This window comes from Hemibagrus wyckioides, linkage group LG06 (genome assembly GCF_019097595.1).
Source record: "Hemibagrus wyckioides isolate EC202008001 linkage group LG06, SWU_Hwy_1.0, whole genome shotgun sequence".
NCBI lineage: Eukaryota > Metazoa > Chordata > Actinopteri > Siluriformes > Bagridae > Hemibagrus > Hemibagrus wyckioides.
Genome location: NC_080715.1, coordinates 36,833,522 through 36,850,286, shown reverse-complemented (window position 1 = coordinate 36,850,286; position 16,765 = coordinate 36,833,522). Strand labels below are relative to the sequence as shown.

The 16,765-nt window shown below is 41.3% G+C and overlaps 1 protein-coding gene across 1 annotated transcript in view; it reads left to right on the top strand.

The window, feature by feature from the left end:
* Positions 1–1,263: 1,263 nt before the first annotated feature.
* mei4 (meiosis-specific, MEI4 homolog (S. cerevisiae)) overlaps positions 1,264–16,765 on the top strand; it is a 49,917-nt gene continuing 34,415 nt past the window's right edge. Inside the window, exons 1-3 of the mRNA XM_058390907.1 lie at positions 1,264–1,297; positions 1,504–1,737; positions 13,916–14,424. Coding sequence (XP_058246890.1) covers positions 1,264–1,297; positions 1,504–1,737; positions 13,916–14,424 — 777 coding nt within the window. The remainder of the gene's footprint in view (positions 1,298–1,503; positions 1,738–13,915; positions 14,425–16,765) is intronic.

The window sequence follows — 16,765 nt, the reverse complement described above, 5'->3', positions numbered from 1 at the left end:
GACTGCATCCATCAATTCCTCCATGTTTTCTTACTGGCATGCCCCCAACTATGAAAATCCCACACCAACAAAAATGACAAGACACACTTGTTATACTAGTATAATCAGGGAAGAGTATAAACAAGGTGGATTCTTTAAGGCATCAGTTAACAACGGTCTTAATAGGATCATCCTATGTTTTCTTAGGATTGATAAATGTAGTCTGCCATGTTTTCTGGTCAGTAGAAAAACTTTACAGTATCTCATAACGTCTTCGGAGAAAGTTTTGCTCCTATAACAGAGCCATGAAATCGCTCTTTCATGCATCACCAAAATGTGACAAGGAGCAAATGAGTAAAACGCACATTGCGGACTAATCTCGGACATCTCGGTAGATTAATGACCCAATTACATCCTGCTTGGCTGTGATACTTGATCTTTGTTGCTTTAAATGGACCAACCACAGCAGGCTATTATCAGTACTGTTTACCATAAAGCAATTCAGGAGGCTGCGACGAGGACGCTTTATTCATTTCGAATTTTAATTATATTTCACATGAAGCTTTGAGAGAGACTTCCTCAATACTTTCTGCTTCTGGTACTGCAATGATTACTGATTCATGTCACTTTCTGTCTTCCGTAAGCTTCTTCACTGGTCATTAAAGGCTTCGGATGAGTCGGTTTTGTCCTTTTTGGTCAGATTTAAACTGTCTGGAAGGGCATGGTGACTCAAACAGCCACTCTTTACACCTGTGCTGAGCTGAAAAGCATCTCAGCAGATCGAATGTTGAGGTGGATGATGCTACAACAGCAGGAGATCTCATCAGGATCCAGTCCTGGCAGACAGACACAGGAATCTAAGGCTAGAGTGGACACTGAGTGGACAAAGCCTGGAGAGTTTGAAGTCTTTTAACTTGGTCCTTTGCTGTTGTAGCTTCTCCACCTCAAGGTTCATGTAGCGGGACCAAAATTCTACGGAAATAAAGAGCCAAACCAGACCAATACTATATATTATCTTTATTTATTTATTCTTAATTTTTTTTAAATAGTTAATAGGGTAGCCTGAGGTGATTATTCATCTGGTGCGCGAGGCGCTCACGTGACAACGCCTTTAAAGCACCTTCACGTTGGTTTCCCGACGTGGTTTTTTTCATTTATAAATATTACACAGCCTGAGGGGATTTATTAGATTAAATAATAATAATAAAATAATAATAATAATAATAATAATAATAATAATAATAACAATCGCGTAGGCTTGATTATTAAGGCGAGGATCACAAAATGGCTGATTATGACGCTGGAAAATGGCGTGAAGGTATAGCGCGTGTGCTAGCTAACCCTGACTAGAAGCAAACATTTTACCAAAAACACATATCGCTAAAGAAATAAATGCACTTTTGACACACCGTTATCTGTTAACGGTCGTTGTTTTATTATATTTATAGTATAAGCACACACGTTTTGTATATTTAAACACTATACTGAATGGTTTTCATTGATAAATGTTTATTATTTTTTTAGCATGGCATCTTAGCAGCGCTAAACTTGGCATAGCGCTCGCCGTTATAAAGAGCAAGCCTGCGGGGAAGAGCGGACGGCAACACGCCGAATATTTGGCCGCTAAAGTAAAACAGCAGGAGGAAAACTGGAAAACGAAGGCAGAGGAGCTTCAAAATGAAGTTTTAACTCTCAAGCAGGAGCTGATGCTTAATAAACTGCTGAGCAAGCAGCGAAATGGCGCCGAGACAGCGCGGGGTGAGTGAGTGAGTGAAATGTTTATAAATAATATATGTCACATTTAAAGGAGAAGTCCATCCGTGTATTTAGTGACTATAGAGCTGTTTTGTTTTGTTGAAGCTGTTTTTTTGTATATAATTGCTGTTAGAAGATAAAAGGAGTTGTTGTGTGCCGCGATGACGTCACACGGTGCAGTTTTTTTTTTCCTGCGTTCACAATTGCTTCTACGGGGATGTTTGATTCAGAGCCTACTGCGTTTGATCCAGCGCCTGCTGCGTTTGACTCAGTGTGTTTGACTCAGTGTGTTTGACTCAGTGCCTTTGATTCAGTGCCTGCTGCGTTTGATTCAGTGCCTGCTGCGTTTGATTCAGTGCCTGCTGCGTTTGATTCAGTGCCTGCTGCGTTTGATTCAGTGCCTACTGTGCTGAATTTAGTACCTACTGTTTGATTCAGTGCCCGCTGTGTTTGGTTCAGTGCCCGCTGTGTTTGGTTCAGTGCCCGCTGTGTTTGATTCAGTGTCTGCTGCGTTTGATTCAGTGCCTACTGTGCTGAATTTAGTACCTACTGTTTGATTCAGTGCCTGTGTTTGATTCAGTGCCTGTGTTTGATTCAGTGCCCGCTGTGTTTGATTCAGTGTCTGCTGCGTTTGATTCAGTGCCTACTGTGCTGAATTTAGTACCTACTGTTTGATTCAGTGCCTGTGTTTGATTCAGTGCCTACTGTACTCAATTTATTGCCTACTGTGTTTGATTCAGTGCCTGCTGTTTTTGATTCAGTGCCTGCTGTTTGATTCAGTGCCTGCTGTGTTTGATTCAGTGCCTGCTGTGTTTGATTCAGTGCCTACTGTGCTGAATTTAGTACCTACTGTTTGCTTCAGTGCCTGCTGTGCTGAATTTAGTACCTACTGTTTGATTCAGTGCCTACTGTGTTTGATTCAGTGCCCGCTGTGCTCAATTTAGTACCTACTGTTTGATTCAGTGCCTGCTGTGTTTGATTCAGTGCCCGCTGTGTTTGATTCAGTGCCTCCTGTGCTCAATTTAGTACCTACTGTTTGATTCAGTGCATGCTGCTTTTGATTCAGTGCCTACTGTGCTCAATTTAGTACCTACCGTTTGATTTAGTGCCTCCTGTGCTCAATTTAGTACCTACTGTTTGATTCAGTGCATGCTGCTTTTGATTCAGTGCCTACTGTGCTCAATTTAGTACCTACTGTTTGATTCAGTGCATGCTGCTTTTGATTCAGTGCCTACTGTGCTCAATTTAGTACCTACTGTTTGATTTAGTGCCTACTGTGCTCAATTTAGTACCTACTGTTTGATTCAGTGCCTACTGTGCTCAATTTTGTACCTACTGTTTGATTCAGTGCCTGCTGTGCTCAGTTTAGTACCTACTGTTTGATTCAGAGCCTACTGCGTTTGATTCAGTGCCTGCTGTGTTTGATTCAGTGTGTTTGATCCAGCGCCTGCTGCGTTTGATTCAGTGCCTGCTGTGTTTGATTCAGTGCCTGCTGTGTTTGATTCAGTGCCTGCTGTGTTTGATTCAGTGCCTGCTGTGTTTGATTCAGTGCCTGCTGCGTTTGATTCAGTGTGTTTGATTCAGTGTGTTTGATCCAGCGCCTGCTGCGTTTGATTCAGTGTGTTTGATTCAGTGTGTTTGATTCAGTGTGTTTGATTCAGTGCCTGCTGCGTTTGATTCAGTGCCTGCTGCGTTTGATTCAGTGCCTGCTGCGTTTGATTCAGTGCCTGCTGCGTTTGATTCAGTGCCTGCTGCGTTTGATTCAGTGCCTACTGTGCTGAATTTAGTACCTACTGTTTGATTCAGTGCCCGCTGTGTTTGGTTCAGTGCCCGCTGTGTTTGGTTCAGTGCCCGCTGTGTTTGGTTCAGTGCCCGCTGTGTTTGATTCAGTGTCTGCTGCGTTTGATTCAGTGCCTACTGTGCTGAATTTAGTACCTACTGTTTGATTCAGTGCCTGTGTTTGATTCAGTGCCTACTGTACTCAATTTATTGCCTACTGTGTTTGATTCAGTGCCTGCTGTTTTTGATTCAGTGCCTGCTGTGTTTGATTCAGTGCCTGCTGTGTTTGATTCAGTGCCTGCTGTGTTTGATTCAGTGCCTGCTGTGTTTGATTCAGTGCCTGCTGTGTTTGATTCAGTGCCTGCTGTGTTTGATTCAGTGCCTGCTGTTTTTGATTCAGTGCCTGCTGTGTTTGATTCAGTGCCTGCTGTGTTTGATTCAGTGCCTGCTGTGTTTGATTCAGTGCCTACTGTGCTGAATTTAGTACCTACTGTTTGCTTCAGTGCCTGCTGTGCTGAATTTAGTACCTACTGTTTGATTCAGTGCCTACTGTGTTTGATTCAGTGCCCGCTGTGCTCAATTTAGTACCTACTGTTTGATTCAGTGCCTGCTGTTTGATTCAGTGCCCGCTGTGCTCAATTTAGTACCTACTGTTTGATTCAGTGCCTGCTGTGCTCAATTTAGTACCTTCTGTTTGATTCAGTACCTACTGTGCTCAATTTAGTACCTCCTGTTTGATTCAGTGCCTGCTGTTTGATTCAGTGCCTATTGTGCTGAATTTAGTACCTACTGTTTGATTCAGTGCCTGCTGTTTGATTCAGTGCCTGCTGCGTTCAATTTGGTACCTACTGTTTGATTCAGTGCCTACTGTACTCAATTCAGTGCCTACTGTGCTCAATTTACTACCTACTGTTTGATTCAGTGCCTACTGTACTCAATTCAGTGCCTGCTGCATTTGATTCAGTGCCTGCTGTGCTCGATTCAGTGCCCGCTGTGTTTGATTCAGTACCTACTGCGTTTGATTCAGAGCCTACTGCATTTGATTCAGTGTGTTTGATTCAGTGCCTACTACGTTTGATTCAGTGTGTTTGATTCAGTGCCTACTGCGTTTGATTCAGTGCCTACTGCGTTTGATTCAGTGCCTACTGTGTTTGATTCAGTGTCTTTGATTCATTGCGTACTGTTTGATTCAGTGTGTTTGATTCAGTGCCTACTGCGTTTGATTCAGTGTGTTTGATTCAGTGTCTTTGATTCAGTGCGTACTGTTTGATTCAGTGCGTTTGATTCATTACGTACTGTTTGATTCAGTGCGTTTGATTCATTACGTACTGTGTTTGATTCAGTGCGTTTGATTCAGTGCCTGCTGTGTTTAATTCAGTGCCTACTGTACTCAATTTATTGCCTGCTGTGTTTGATTCAGTACCTACTGCGTTTGATTCAGTGCCTACTACGTTTGATTCAGTGTGTTTGATTCAGTGCCTACTGCGTTTGATTCATTGCGTACTGTGTTTGATTCAGTGCGTACTGTTTGATTCAGTGTGTTTGATTCAGTGCGTACTGTGTTTGATTCAGTGTGTTTGATTCATTGCGTACTGTGTTTGATTCAGTACCTACTGCGTTTGATTCAGTGCGTACTGTTTGATTCAGTGCGTACTGTGTTTGATTCAGTGCGTTTGATTCATTACGTACTGTGTTTGATTCAGTGCCTGCTGTACTCAATTTATTGCCTACTGTGTTTGATTCAGTGCCCGCTGTGTTTGATTCAGTGCCTGCTGTTTGATTCAGTGTGTTTGATTCAGTGCGTACTGTGTTTGATTCAGTGTGTTTGATTCATTGCGTACTGTGTTTGATTCAGTGCGTTTGATTCATTACGTACTGTGTTTGATTCAGTGTGTTTGATTCAGTGCGTACTGTGTTTGATTCAGTGCGTACTGTGTTTGATTCAGTGCGTTTGATTCATTATGTACTGTGTTTGATTCAGTGCCTGCTGTACTCAATTTATTGCCTACTGTGTTTGATTCAGTGCCCGCTGTGTTTGATTCAGTGCCTACTGTACTCAATTTATTGCCTACTGTGTTTGATTCAGTGCCCGCTGTGTTTGATTCAGTGCCTACTGTGCGCAATTTAGTACCTTCTGTTTGATTCAGTGCCTACTGTACTCAATTTATTGCTTACTGTGTTTGATTCAGTGCCCGCTGTGTTTGATTCAGTACCTACTGTGCTCAATTCAGTGCCTGCTGTTTGATTCAGTGCCTGCTGTGCTGAATTTAGTACCTACTGTTTGATTCAGTGCCTGCTGTGTTTGATTCAGTGCCTGCTGCGTTTGATTCAGTGCCTGCTGTGCTCAATTTGGTACCTACTCTTTGATTCAGTGCCTGCTGTGTTTGATTCAGAGCCTACTGTGCTCAATTTACTACCTACTGTTTGATTCAGTGCCTGCTGTTTGATTCAGTGCCTACTGTACTCAATTCAGTGCCTACTGTGTTTGATTCAGAGCCTACTGTGCTGAATTTAGTACCTACTGTTTGATTCAGTGCCTGCTGAGTTTGATTCAGTGCCTACTGTGCTGAATTCAGTACCTACTGTTTGATTCAGTACCTGCTGAGTTTGATTCAGTGCCTACTGTGTTTGATTCAGTGCCTACTGTGTTTGATTCAGTACCTACTGCGTTTGATTCAGTGCCTACTGTGCGCAATTTAGTACCTTCTGTTTGATTCAGTGCCCGCTGTGTTTGATTCAGAGCCTACTGTGCTGAATTTAGTACCTAGTGTTTGATTCAATGCCTGCTGCGTTTGATTCAGTGCCTACTGTGCTGAATTTAGTACCTACTGTTTGATTCAGTACCTACTGTTTGATTCAGTGCCTGCTGTGTTTGATTCAGTACCTACTGCGTTTGATTCAGTGCCTACTGTGCGCAATTTAGTACCTTCTGCTTGATTCAGTGCCTGCTGTGTTTGATTCAGTGCCCGCTGTGTTTGATTCAGTGCCCGCTGTGCTCAATTTAGTACCTATTGTTTGATTCAGTGCCTGCTGCGTTTGATTCAGTGCCTGCTGTGTCTGCTGCATTTGATTCAGTGCCTGCTGTGCTCGATTTAGTACCTACTGTTTGATTCAGTGCCTGCTGTGTTTGATTCAGTGCCCGCTGTGTTTGATTCAGTGCCCGCTGTGCTCAATTTAGTACCTATTGTTTGATTCAGTGCCTGCTGCATTTGATTCAGTGCCTGCTGTGCTCGATTTAGTGCCTGCTGTGTTTGATTCAGTACCTACTGCGTTTGATTCAGAGCCTACTGCGTTTGATTCAGTGTGTTTGATTCAGTGCCTACTGTGTTTGATTCAGTGCCTACTGCGTTTGATTCAGTGCCTACTGCGTTTGATTCAGTGCCTACTGCGTTTGATTCAGTGCGTACTGTGTTTGATTCAGTGCGTACTGTGTTTGATTCAGTGTGTTTGATTCAGTGTCTTTGATTCAGTGCGTTTTATTCATTACGTACTGTTTGATTCAGTGCGTTTGATTCATTGCGTACTGTATTTGATTCAGTGCCTACTGTGTTTGATTCAGTGCCTACTGTACTCAATTTATTGCCTACTGTGTTTGATTCAGTGCCCGCTGTGTTTGATTCAGTGCCTGCTGTGTTTGATTCAGTGCCTACTGTACTCAATTTATTGCTTACTATGTTTGATTCAGTGCCCGCTGTGTTTGATTCAGTGCCCGCTGTGCTCAATTTAGTGCCTGCTGTTTGATTCAGTGCATGCTGCTTTTGATTCAGTGCCTACTGTGCTCAATTTAGTACCTACTGTTTGATTCAGTGCCTACTGTGCTCAATTTTGTACCTACTGTTTGATTCAGTGCCTACTGTGCTCAGTTTAGTACCTACTGATTCAGTGCCCGCTGTGTTTGATTCAGTGCCTGCTGTTTGATTCAGTGCCTGCTGTGTTTGTTTCAGTGCCTGCTGTGTTTGATTCAGTGCCTACTGCGTTTGATTCAGTGCCTACTGTGTTTGATTCAGTACCTACTGTGCTCAATTTAGTACCTTCTGTTTGATTCAGTGCCTGCTGAGTTTGATTCAGTGCCTACTGTGTTTGATTCAGTGCCTGCTGTTTGATTCAGTACCTACTGCGTTTGATTCAGTGCCTACTGTGCGCAATTTAGTACCTTCTGTTTGATTCAGTGCCTGCTGTGTTTGATTCAGTGCCCGCTGTGCTCAATTTAGTACCTTCTGTTTGATTCAGTGCCTACTGTGCTCAATTTAGTACCTATTGTTTGATTCAGTGCCTACTGTGCTCAATTCAGTGCCCGCTGTGTTTGATTCAGTGCCCGCTGTGTTTGATTCAGTACCTACTGCGTTTGATTCAGAGCCTACTGTACTCAATTCAGTGCCTGCTGCGTTTGATTCAGTGCCTGCTGTGTGTGTTCAGTGCCTGCTGTGCCTGCTGCATTTGATTCAGTGCCTGCTGTGCTCGATTCAGTGCCTGCTGTGTTTGATTCAGTGCCTGCTGCATTTGATTCAGTGTGTTTGATTCAGTGCCTACTGTGTTTGATTCAGTGCCTACTGTGTTTGATTCAGTGCCTGCTGCGTTTGATTCAGTGCCTACTGCGTTTGATTCAGTGTGTTTGATTCAGTGCTTGCTGTGTTTGATTCAGTGCCTACTGTGTTTGATTCAGTGCGTACTGTGTTTGATTCAGTGCGTACTGTGTTTGATTCAGTGCGTTTGATTCATTACGTACTGTGTTTGATTCAGTGCGTACTGTGATTCAGTGCTTACTGCTGGGCCGGGGATACAAGTTAACAGTTTACTCAGTTTACAGTTAACAGGGTAGTTATCGGTGTCCAAGATGACGAGCATGAGCGGTAGTATCATAAATCTTGAGGCTTTGGGAGTTGATTTGTTTAAGCAGACTGTTCAGATGTGGAGAGAAAGCTGGACAGACTAAAAAACTAAAGCGCCGCTGCATTTCTGTCTTTAGGCGGAGATGACCCAAGGGATAAATGACACTGGGATCACAATCGTCACGTGGTGGACTGTTAACTGAAGTATGGCAATGAACTAAAACCTTCGAATTTCTTTAGAAATTTATTGCACAAAGGACAAAACAGCAAGCAATCTATTAATCACACCTTTGTTTGTTTTATTATTGTTAAAAGAAAATTTCATGGCTCTGCTCTCTGCCCAGGCATTATTTGGTTGACGCATCATTTCCAGCACAGCAATGACACTGTCATGGCTGTGTGTGTGTGTGTCTGTTGCTGGTATGAGTGTATCAGGTGCAGCAGGGTTAGTGAGAGAGTTATTTATTTAAAGCATTACAGTGTCAGTGCTAGGGCCCAGAAACAATCAATCCACCAGTCAAATCTATCCAGCCAGCAGCATGCTGTAGTCAGGAAGTGATGGTGATGAAGCCTAGAGGATGAGTAACACGCACATTAACACACTGGAAGAGAGAGGAGTTATGAAATAATATCTGCTCACTATTCCCGGTGGGGTGAGGTGTTCTACTGAACAACAGATCAGACTATAGTACACTAAAAAAGGGACTTTTGTGAGAGGGAACAGAGCAGTCGCAATATTTCTCCTTTTGATGGAAATATAATCCTGAAAGGAAACATAACCTTGAAGAAAAAGAAAATCAGATGAAGAGAAAAGTTTAGAAGAAAACACTACAATAATGTCTTAATAATTTAAAAAATTGCGGTATAAATGTCAAGGTAAGCTGATTTAACAATTAAATTTTTTAGTGCATTTTTTAAATTTAAAATGTAAATTTTTCTAATACAGCTGAGGAATGGTGGTGTAGGGAAATGATTTTTTTATTGTTATTACATTTGTAAAAGTATTAAAAAAAATAATGTTAAATAAATGAATAATTTCAAATTAATTAAAACAATAATAAAAAAAAATAAATTATTAAAATATGTTTTAAAAAAATAAAATTATTTATTTAGCCACGCTACAGGACAACACCTTAAAAACACGATAAATACAGATAAATAGAAGACATTAAAATACAAGAAAGTAGATTCCCTACAACACACTAGATTGCATCTTTGACATCTTAAATGTGACTCTATGACTAAATATCTGCATTTTTCTGCTTCTATTCATTTACTGCACTACTCGATTTTTTTTTTTTTTTTTCTTTTTTCCCCTCTTCCTGTTTGATCGATGCTTATTTACAGACCTACTTTAAAGAGGGAATGCTCTTTGCACATTCGGTTATGAAGTGCTCGACATTTTCTATTGATTTCTGTACATTCCATTAAAGCCCTGCATGAATACCGCAAAGACTCTGAGCATGAGATGCTTACTTACATTTATTTATTTTTCTTTTTTAAATTTCCAAAACTCCTTGTGTTAAGAGAGCTGATTTTAGTTGAATAATATTTTTTCTAAATATATCACTGCAAACATTTTTTTTTGTAATTTATTTCAAGTTAGAAAAGTTAAAAAAATAATACAAAACTTTTGTATTGTATCGGATCAGAACAGATAATGTTTTTATAATCTGTCCAGTTTCAATGAGTTTGTGCCCACTGTAGCCTCAGATTCCTGTTCTTTATGGCAAGGAGGAGATCCTGATGTGAATCTCGATAGATTTGACGTTTCAGCATTCTGAGATGCTTTTCTGCTTACCACGGTTGTAAAGAGTATTTGAGCTACCTCCAATTTTTTGCAGGTTTATTCAAACTTAAAAAACTGAAGTCTCTGGTTTAGATAAGTGTCCTGATTTAATCTTTGTCGAAACACCTTTGGAAACTCTTGCAGCTTTGATCTGGATTCGATGCAATTTCTTCCATGCTTTTTGGCAGATCCTCTCGGTGCAAGAATGTCTGGAGAACTGCCATATGTCTTCTACTCAAAAGTGACTTCTAAAGATCTTTTTGATGAGTATTACTGTCCTGGCTCTTCTATCCCTGCAGAGGACTGAGCTCTGTTAGACTGACCAGTGGCTTCTTTGTCACTTCCCAGTCCAAGGCTCTTCTGACTGGTATATGGCCAGTTCTAGAATATTCAAAGCTGTGGAAATGCCCAGGTTTATCTCGCCACAGTGATCAGAGGTCAAGGAGGAGTTTCTTAGACTTTGGTTTGAGACTCCAGTAAAGTTCTAGAAAAAAGCTCAAGTTTACTGTCCACTGCATTATCCAAGGGTCTGCATACTTATTTAAATTTAAACCACTTTGAATGAAACCTTTAAGACATTCCATTAAGCATCTACTGAAGCTATCTGAATTCTTTCTGAACCCACTGTATACAGTCAAACTAGCAGAGTAGCCTTGTGAGATGTCTAGAGTTAGGGTTAGCTGCAGCTGCTAGTCGCTAGCACTTGCATTTAGCCGCTGTTTTGTCAATTACCTGTCAAAGATGTCAAGAAGTTCTTTAAAAACTAAAGACATGACTTAATAAATATCTATCTAAGCTAAGGAAAACTGAAATAGAATTGATATGATGCTTCATCTGCTCTGAGCTGAATTGAAATCGAGACTTTTGTCTGGATAAACATCTCTAATGCACTCAGAACTGGTCCTTCAGAAAGAAGATAAATGATCAGGAGTATGATAATAGGATGGAAATGACTTAACAAGAGTGTTTACTTGGTAATGGACTTTATACTTTTAGTCACTCTGCTTCTAATGTAGTTAATTGCAGCATTTTCTCTGGAAACATTGTGTACTGCGCTGCGACTTTTACTGCGTCTACATCGTACCAAAGCACTCTGAAGTTACTTCCTGAACAATCGTTTCTTTTATAGAGAGAGAGAGTTCGGAAGAATAAATAAATTAGGACAACATTGCACATCAATAATTCAATAAATAACCATCATGTTATTTAGAACCTTTGTTTTATCATTTAATATTTTAGAAGTCTAGGACAGTTTCAAATAAAACCTTTTTTTTTGCAATAACAAAAATCTTATATTAATATAAGATTAATATACAGTGAGGGAAAAAATTATTTGATCCCCTGCTGATTTTGTCTATTTGCCTACTGACAAAGAAATGATCAGTCTGTAATTTTAATGGTAGGTGTATTTGAACAGTGAGAGACAGAATAACAACAAAAAAATCCAGAAAAACACATTTCAGAAAAGTTCTACATTGATTTGCATTTTAATGAGTGAAATAAGTATTTGATCCCCTATCAGTCAAAGATTTCTGGCTCCCAGGTGTCTTTTATACAGGTAAGGAGCTGAGATTACAGGAGGAGCACTCTCGGGGAGTGCTCTTAATCTCAGCTCATTAACTGTATGAAAGACACCTGTCCACAGAAGGAAGCAATCAATCAGATTCCAAACTCTCCATCATGGCCAAGACCAAAGAGCTGTCCATGGATGTCAGGGACAAGATTGTAGACCTACACAAGGATGGAATGAGCTACAAGACCATCGCCAAGCAGCTTGGTGAGAAGGTGACAACAGTTGTGATTATTCCCAAATGGAAGAAACACAAAAGGACTGTCAATCTTCCTCGGTCCGGGGCTCCATGCAAGGTCTCACCTCATGGAGTTTCAATGATCATGAGAACGGCGAGGAATCAGCCCAGAATTACACTGGAGGATTTTGTCAATGATCTCAAGGCAGCTGGGACCATAGTCACCAAGAAAACAATTGGTAACACACTACGCCGTGAAAGACTGAAATCCAGTAGCACCCGCAAGGTCCCCCTGCTAAAGAAAGCACATGTACAGGCTCATCTGAAGTTTGCCAGTGAACATCTGAATGATTCAGAGGTCATGTGTTCAAATGAGACCAAAATCCAGCTCTTTGGCATCAATTCAACTTGCCGTGTTTGGAGGAGGAGGAATGCTGCCTATGACTCCAAGAAGACCATCCCCACCGTCAAACATGGAGGTGGAAACATTATGCTTTGGGGGTGTTTTTCTGCTAAGGGCACAGGACAAATGCACCGCATCAAAACGAACAATAGGCGGAGCCATGTACCATCAAATCTTGAGTGAGAACCTCCTTCCCTCAGCCAGGGCATTGAAAATGGGTCGTGGATGCAAAGAGGAGTGGGCCCAAATTCCGTGAGATGTGTGCAAACCTGGTGGCCAACTACAAGAAATGTCTGACGTCTGTAATTGCCAACAAGGGTTTGCCACCAAGTACTAAGTCATGTTTTGTAAAGGGGTCAAATACTTATTTCACTTATTTTTCATTTTATTAATAAAATGCAAATCAATGTATAAATTTTTTGAAATGTGTTTTTCTGGATTTTTTTGTTGTTATTCTGTCTCTCACTGTTCAGATAAACCTACCGTTAAAATTACAGACTGATCATTTCTTTGTCAGTGGGCAAACGTACAAAATCAGCAGGGGATCAAATAAATTTTTTTCCCTCACTGTATTCTGAGTAGATACACTATATTGGCTATATTGTTTTGGGACACCCCTCCGAATCCTTGAACTCAGGTGGTGTTTTTCAGGGGTTGAGCTTGGCCCCTTAGTTCCAGAGTCCTGACTTCAACCTGATAGAACACTTTTGGGATGAATTTAAGCAGAGACTGTGAGCCAGGTCTTCATGTCCAACATCAGTACATGACCTCCCAAATGCGTTTCTAGTGGAATGGTCAACATTTCCCATAAACACACACCTAAATCTTGTGGAAAACCTTCCTAGAAGAGTTGAAGCTGTTATAACTGAAAAGGGCAGGCCAACTCTATATTGCATTCATGTGCATGTAAAGGCAGATGTCCCAGTTTTAGCCTGGCTCTCACTCACAGTCTCTGCTCTAATTCATCCCAAAGGTGTTCTATGAGGTTGAGGTCAGGACTCTGTGCAGGTCAGTCAAGTTCCTCCACACCAAACTCACTCATCCATGTCTTTCTGGACCTTGCTTTGTACACTGTTCATCACCAGACTGGAAGGGGTCATCCCCAAACTATTCCCTCAAAGTTGGGAGCATGGAATTGTCAAATGTCTTGGTTTGCTGAAGCATTAAGAGTTCCTTTCACTGGAACTAAGGGGCTGAGCCCAAGCCCTGAAAAACAACACCTGAATTCAATGATTTGGAGGGGTGTCCCAAAACCAATATAGTGTATGTAGGTGAATAGGTATATGTTTTCACCTGCTATAACAGAAGTGCTAACAGGAAGTAACTTGTTTTCATTGTATATTGTTATAAGTGTGGTAACAGAATATAACTGGTATCTTCGTACCTGTTCCTTAAAGGAATGAGTGAATCAGTGTTTGGGAACAGTATCAGCTACCCAGTCTACTCATTTATTATCTTTGTGGAATTATGTTGAAATTTTAGCATTTATCCTTAATTTCATAACATTTTTTATACAAGATAGATCTCTTTTTTTTTATTTTTAACATAATTGTATATAATGCGTATAATTCTACATGCAACTGTATACAGTACAATAATCTGATCCCCAGTCCTACACTTGCTTTTCTTCCAGGTGACGAGATAGTAAAACTCTTCTCCCAGGATCTCCCAGAGACCCAGCTTTCGGAAAACGACTCCGGTTGTGACACCCAGACCCTTTCCCTAACGCCCGATCCTGCCGATGCCGTCCTTTCCTCTACAGTTGTCCCCCCGTCTTCCCTCCAACCCAGTCAGGCGTCATTCCACAGAGACACCCGGGACAGCGTACTCTCCAAACACATGCGGTTTCTGCAGAACCTGTGCGCACTACGAGGGTCAGCGAAGAATCCCCAGATGGACGGAGGTGATGCGGTACTAGAGGACACGGCACTGAACATGATTGAATCTGTGGTTGAGGCCCACCGAGAAGCCGGGGGAGGAAGATCAGGAGACGTTTCTCAGCTGGACAGCTTTGTCCAGGCTTCACGTCTGGTTGCTCAGGCGTTGGAGAGAGGAGTCAATAGGCGGAAAGTTTTAGAGAAAGCGGAAGCGTTCCTAGAGGAGCTGCTCGAGGTTCTGCTCAACAACAGCCAGCTAAATAAGGTATGTGACATGTATGGTGTGTGTCTGCATGTATACATGTATATACATGTATATATTCTGCACCATATGACCTCATCGTCCAACGCAGTGCTCATTTCCTAATCCTCGTTAGAGACGTGCCGTTATCATGACTTATAGGTCAAATATGTAAGCTGACTCAAGGCTTCACATTTTTAAAATCATTTGCATGAGAACATTAAAGATGGTAAAGGTTATAAAAAAATCTGCAAGACATCAATTTGCATGTCAGGAATTTGTTGCTTTTCTATCATGTGAATAGAAAAAGAGAGCGCTGGTGTCAAGGGAGACAGATCCATGTTTGATCAGCACACATTCTACTATGAGGTCCCACAAGGCTTACTGCTAAATCCTCTTCTTTTTTCCTGCTCCATGAATCTCATGCTATTTCTACGCTAATGACACACAACTCATCCGGTTCTTCCCTCATCGTTTAGATACTCCTAGTTTATCACGTATGGCAGAATTTTCTTTGAACCCAACACGACTAAGCTGCTCTGACCATTTCTTTTCTCCTTGGAGAACTCTCCAGTCACACCATACCTCCATCACACACTGGGGTGTAATTCTAGAACACTTTAATGTCCTGCTCAAGTTGCTAAGCTGAGTGAGCTGTTTTTTCCCCCTGTGACATTGAGGCAATTTGGGTAGAATTTCACCTCACAAAGGCCACACAGTTGGTAACAGTCTCCAGTGTCAATGATGAATGATTCAGTCAGATAGGTTTTAGAAAAGTTTGAGAAGTTAGCGAGGCTGAAAGGTGGCACATTAGCTCAAAGGTAAAACTTTATGCATTAATACAGACTATGGAATAGAAACATGTATTTGGAAAAGGAAGAATAAGAGATCTTCTACTGATGCTCTCACTGGTGATTTAGCATACTGCATTTGCTCCATCAGATAAAAGGCAGCAAGACTTTGTATAAGATTTGTTTGACTGTAACTAGTGTTTTGATTTTAAATGCAGTGCGAGTTACACAATATGGCCAAAAGTATGTGGACACCTGACCGTCAGAAGTCGCATGTGGTTCTTCACACAGATGTCAGCAAAATTTGTCAGCAGAAAATCTTCTACACAGGAAAAAACTTGTAGTGGGAATTAAAATGTATAATGTTAAAATAATTGGATGGGGGAAACTGGTTTAGGGTATATTTTATCCACAAAATAGTCAAATAATATTTCATGGAAAACAAGTAAACTAAGTGGTTAAAAATAGAGTTCTTGTTCCATTCTCATTCACCAAAGTCAGATTGTTTCCAGGATTGAGATTTTTAATCATTTTGAGTCCAACGATGGTCTTCAGGTGCTAGCTCAGATACCAGCCTGTCTCTTTTAAATGGCCCTGTGTGGTACCGTTCACTTCCTGTCCAAAATACAGCTCATCCCCATGTGGTGCCATGGAGGAGATCCTCATAACTATAATTATGTTTCATTTTGTATGTCATCAGGTCTGTCAGGCAACTCATTATAGGAATCCCAGCAGTGTGAAATCCCAGGATGACTGAACTGCCATCTGTCCCTGGAGAAACGTCCCCAAGGTCACGCACTTGTCATCTCCTTGGGGGGGTTCTGCAATCGCAGCATGCACGCAGCAATGTGTGGTCCAGCTACTTCTTACCAGAGATGCCATGTACTTCAAATGTACATCATGTACTTATCCAACCCTGTGGCATCTTAAGAGTTGGACTTACTGAGACTTATACTGGGCAGGTTTTCTACATCACGCCACTGCTGCTTTTCCACCACTGGCAGTTTCTCCTTCCTTCAGATATGAAACACAGTAAAAATACAGCAATCTGAAGCTACTGGTCCACTCATGGTTCCGTACACCAACAGTGTTCTGTACCACATGGTTCCGTACACCAACAGTGTTCTGTACCACATGGTTCCGTACACCAACAGTGTTCTGTACCACATGGTTCCGTACACCAACAGTGTTCTGTACCTCATGGTTCCGTACACCAACAGTGTTCTGTACCACATGGTTCCGTACACCAACAGTGTTCTGTGCCTCATGGTTCCGTACACCAACAGTGTTCTGTGCCTCATGGTTCCGTACACCAACAGTGTTCTGTGCCTCATGGTTCTGTACACCAACAATAATCTGTACTTCCTTATTCCATGCACTAACAACGTTCTCCATCTCATTTTAATTTACACCAAAATGTTCTGCACTTTTGGTTCCATACTATACTACTATATTGGTTCCATACTATACTACTATACTATACTTACTTCCATAATAGTCTGTACCTCATGATTACATACACAATGTTCTCTGTCCCATTTTTACATACACCCATGTTCTTTACCTTCTGATTC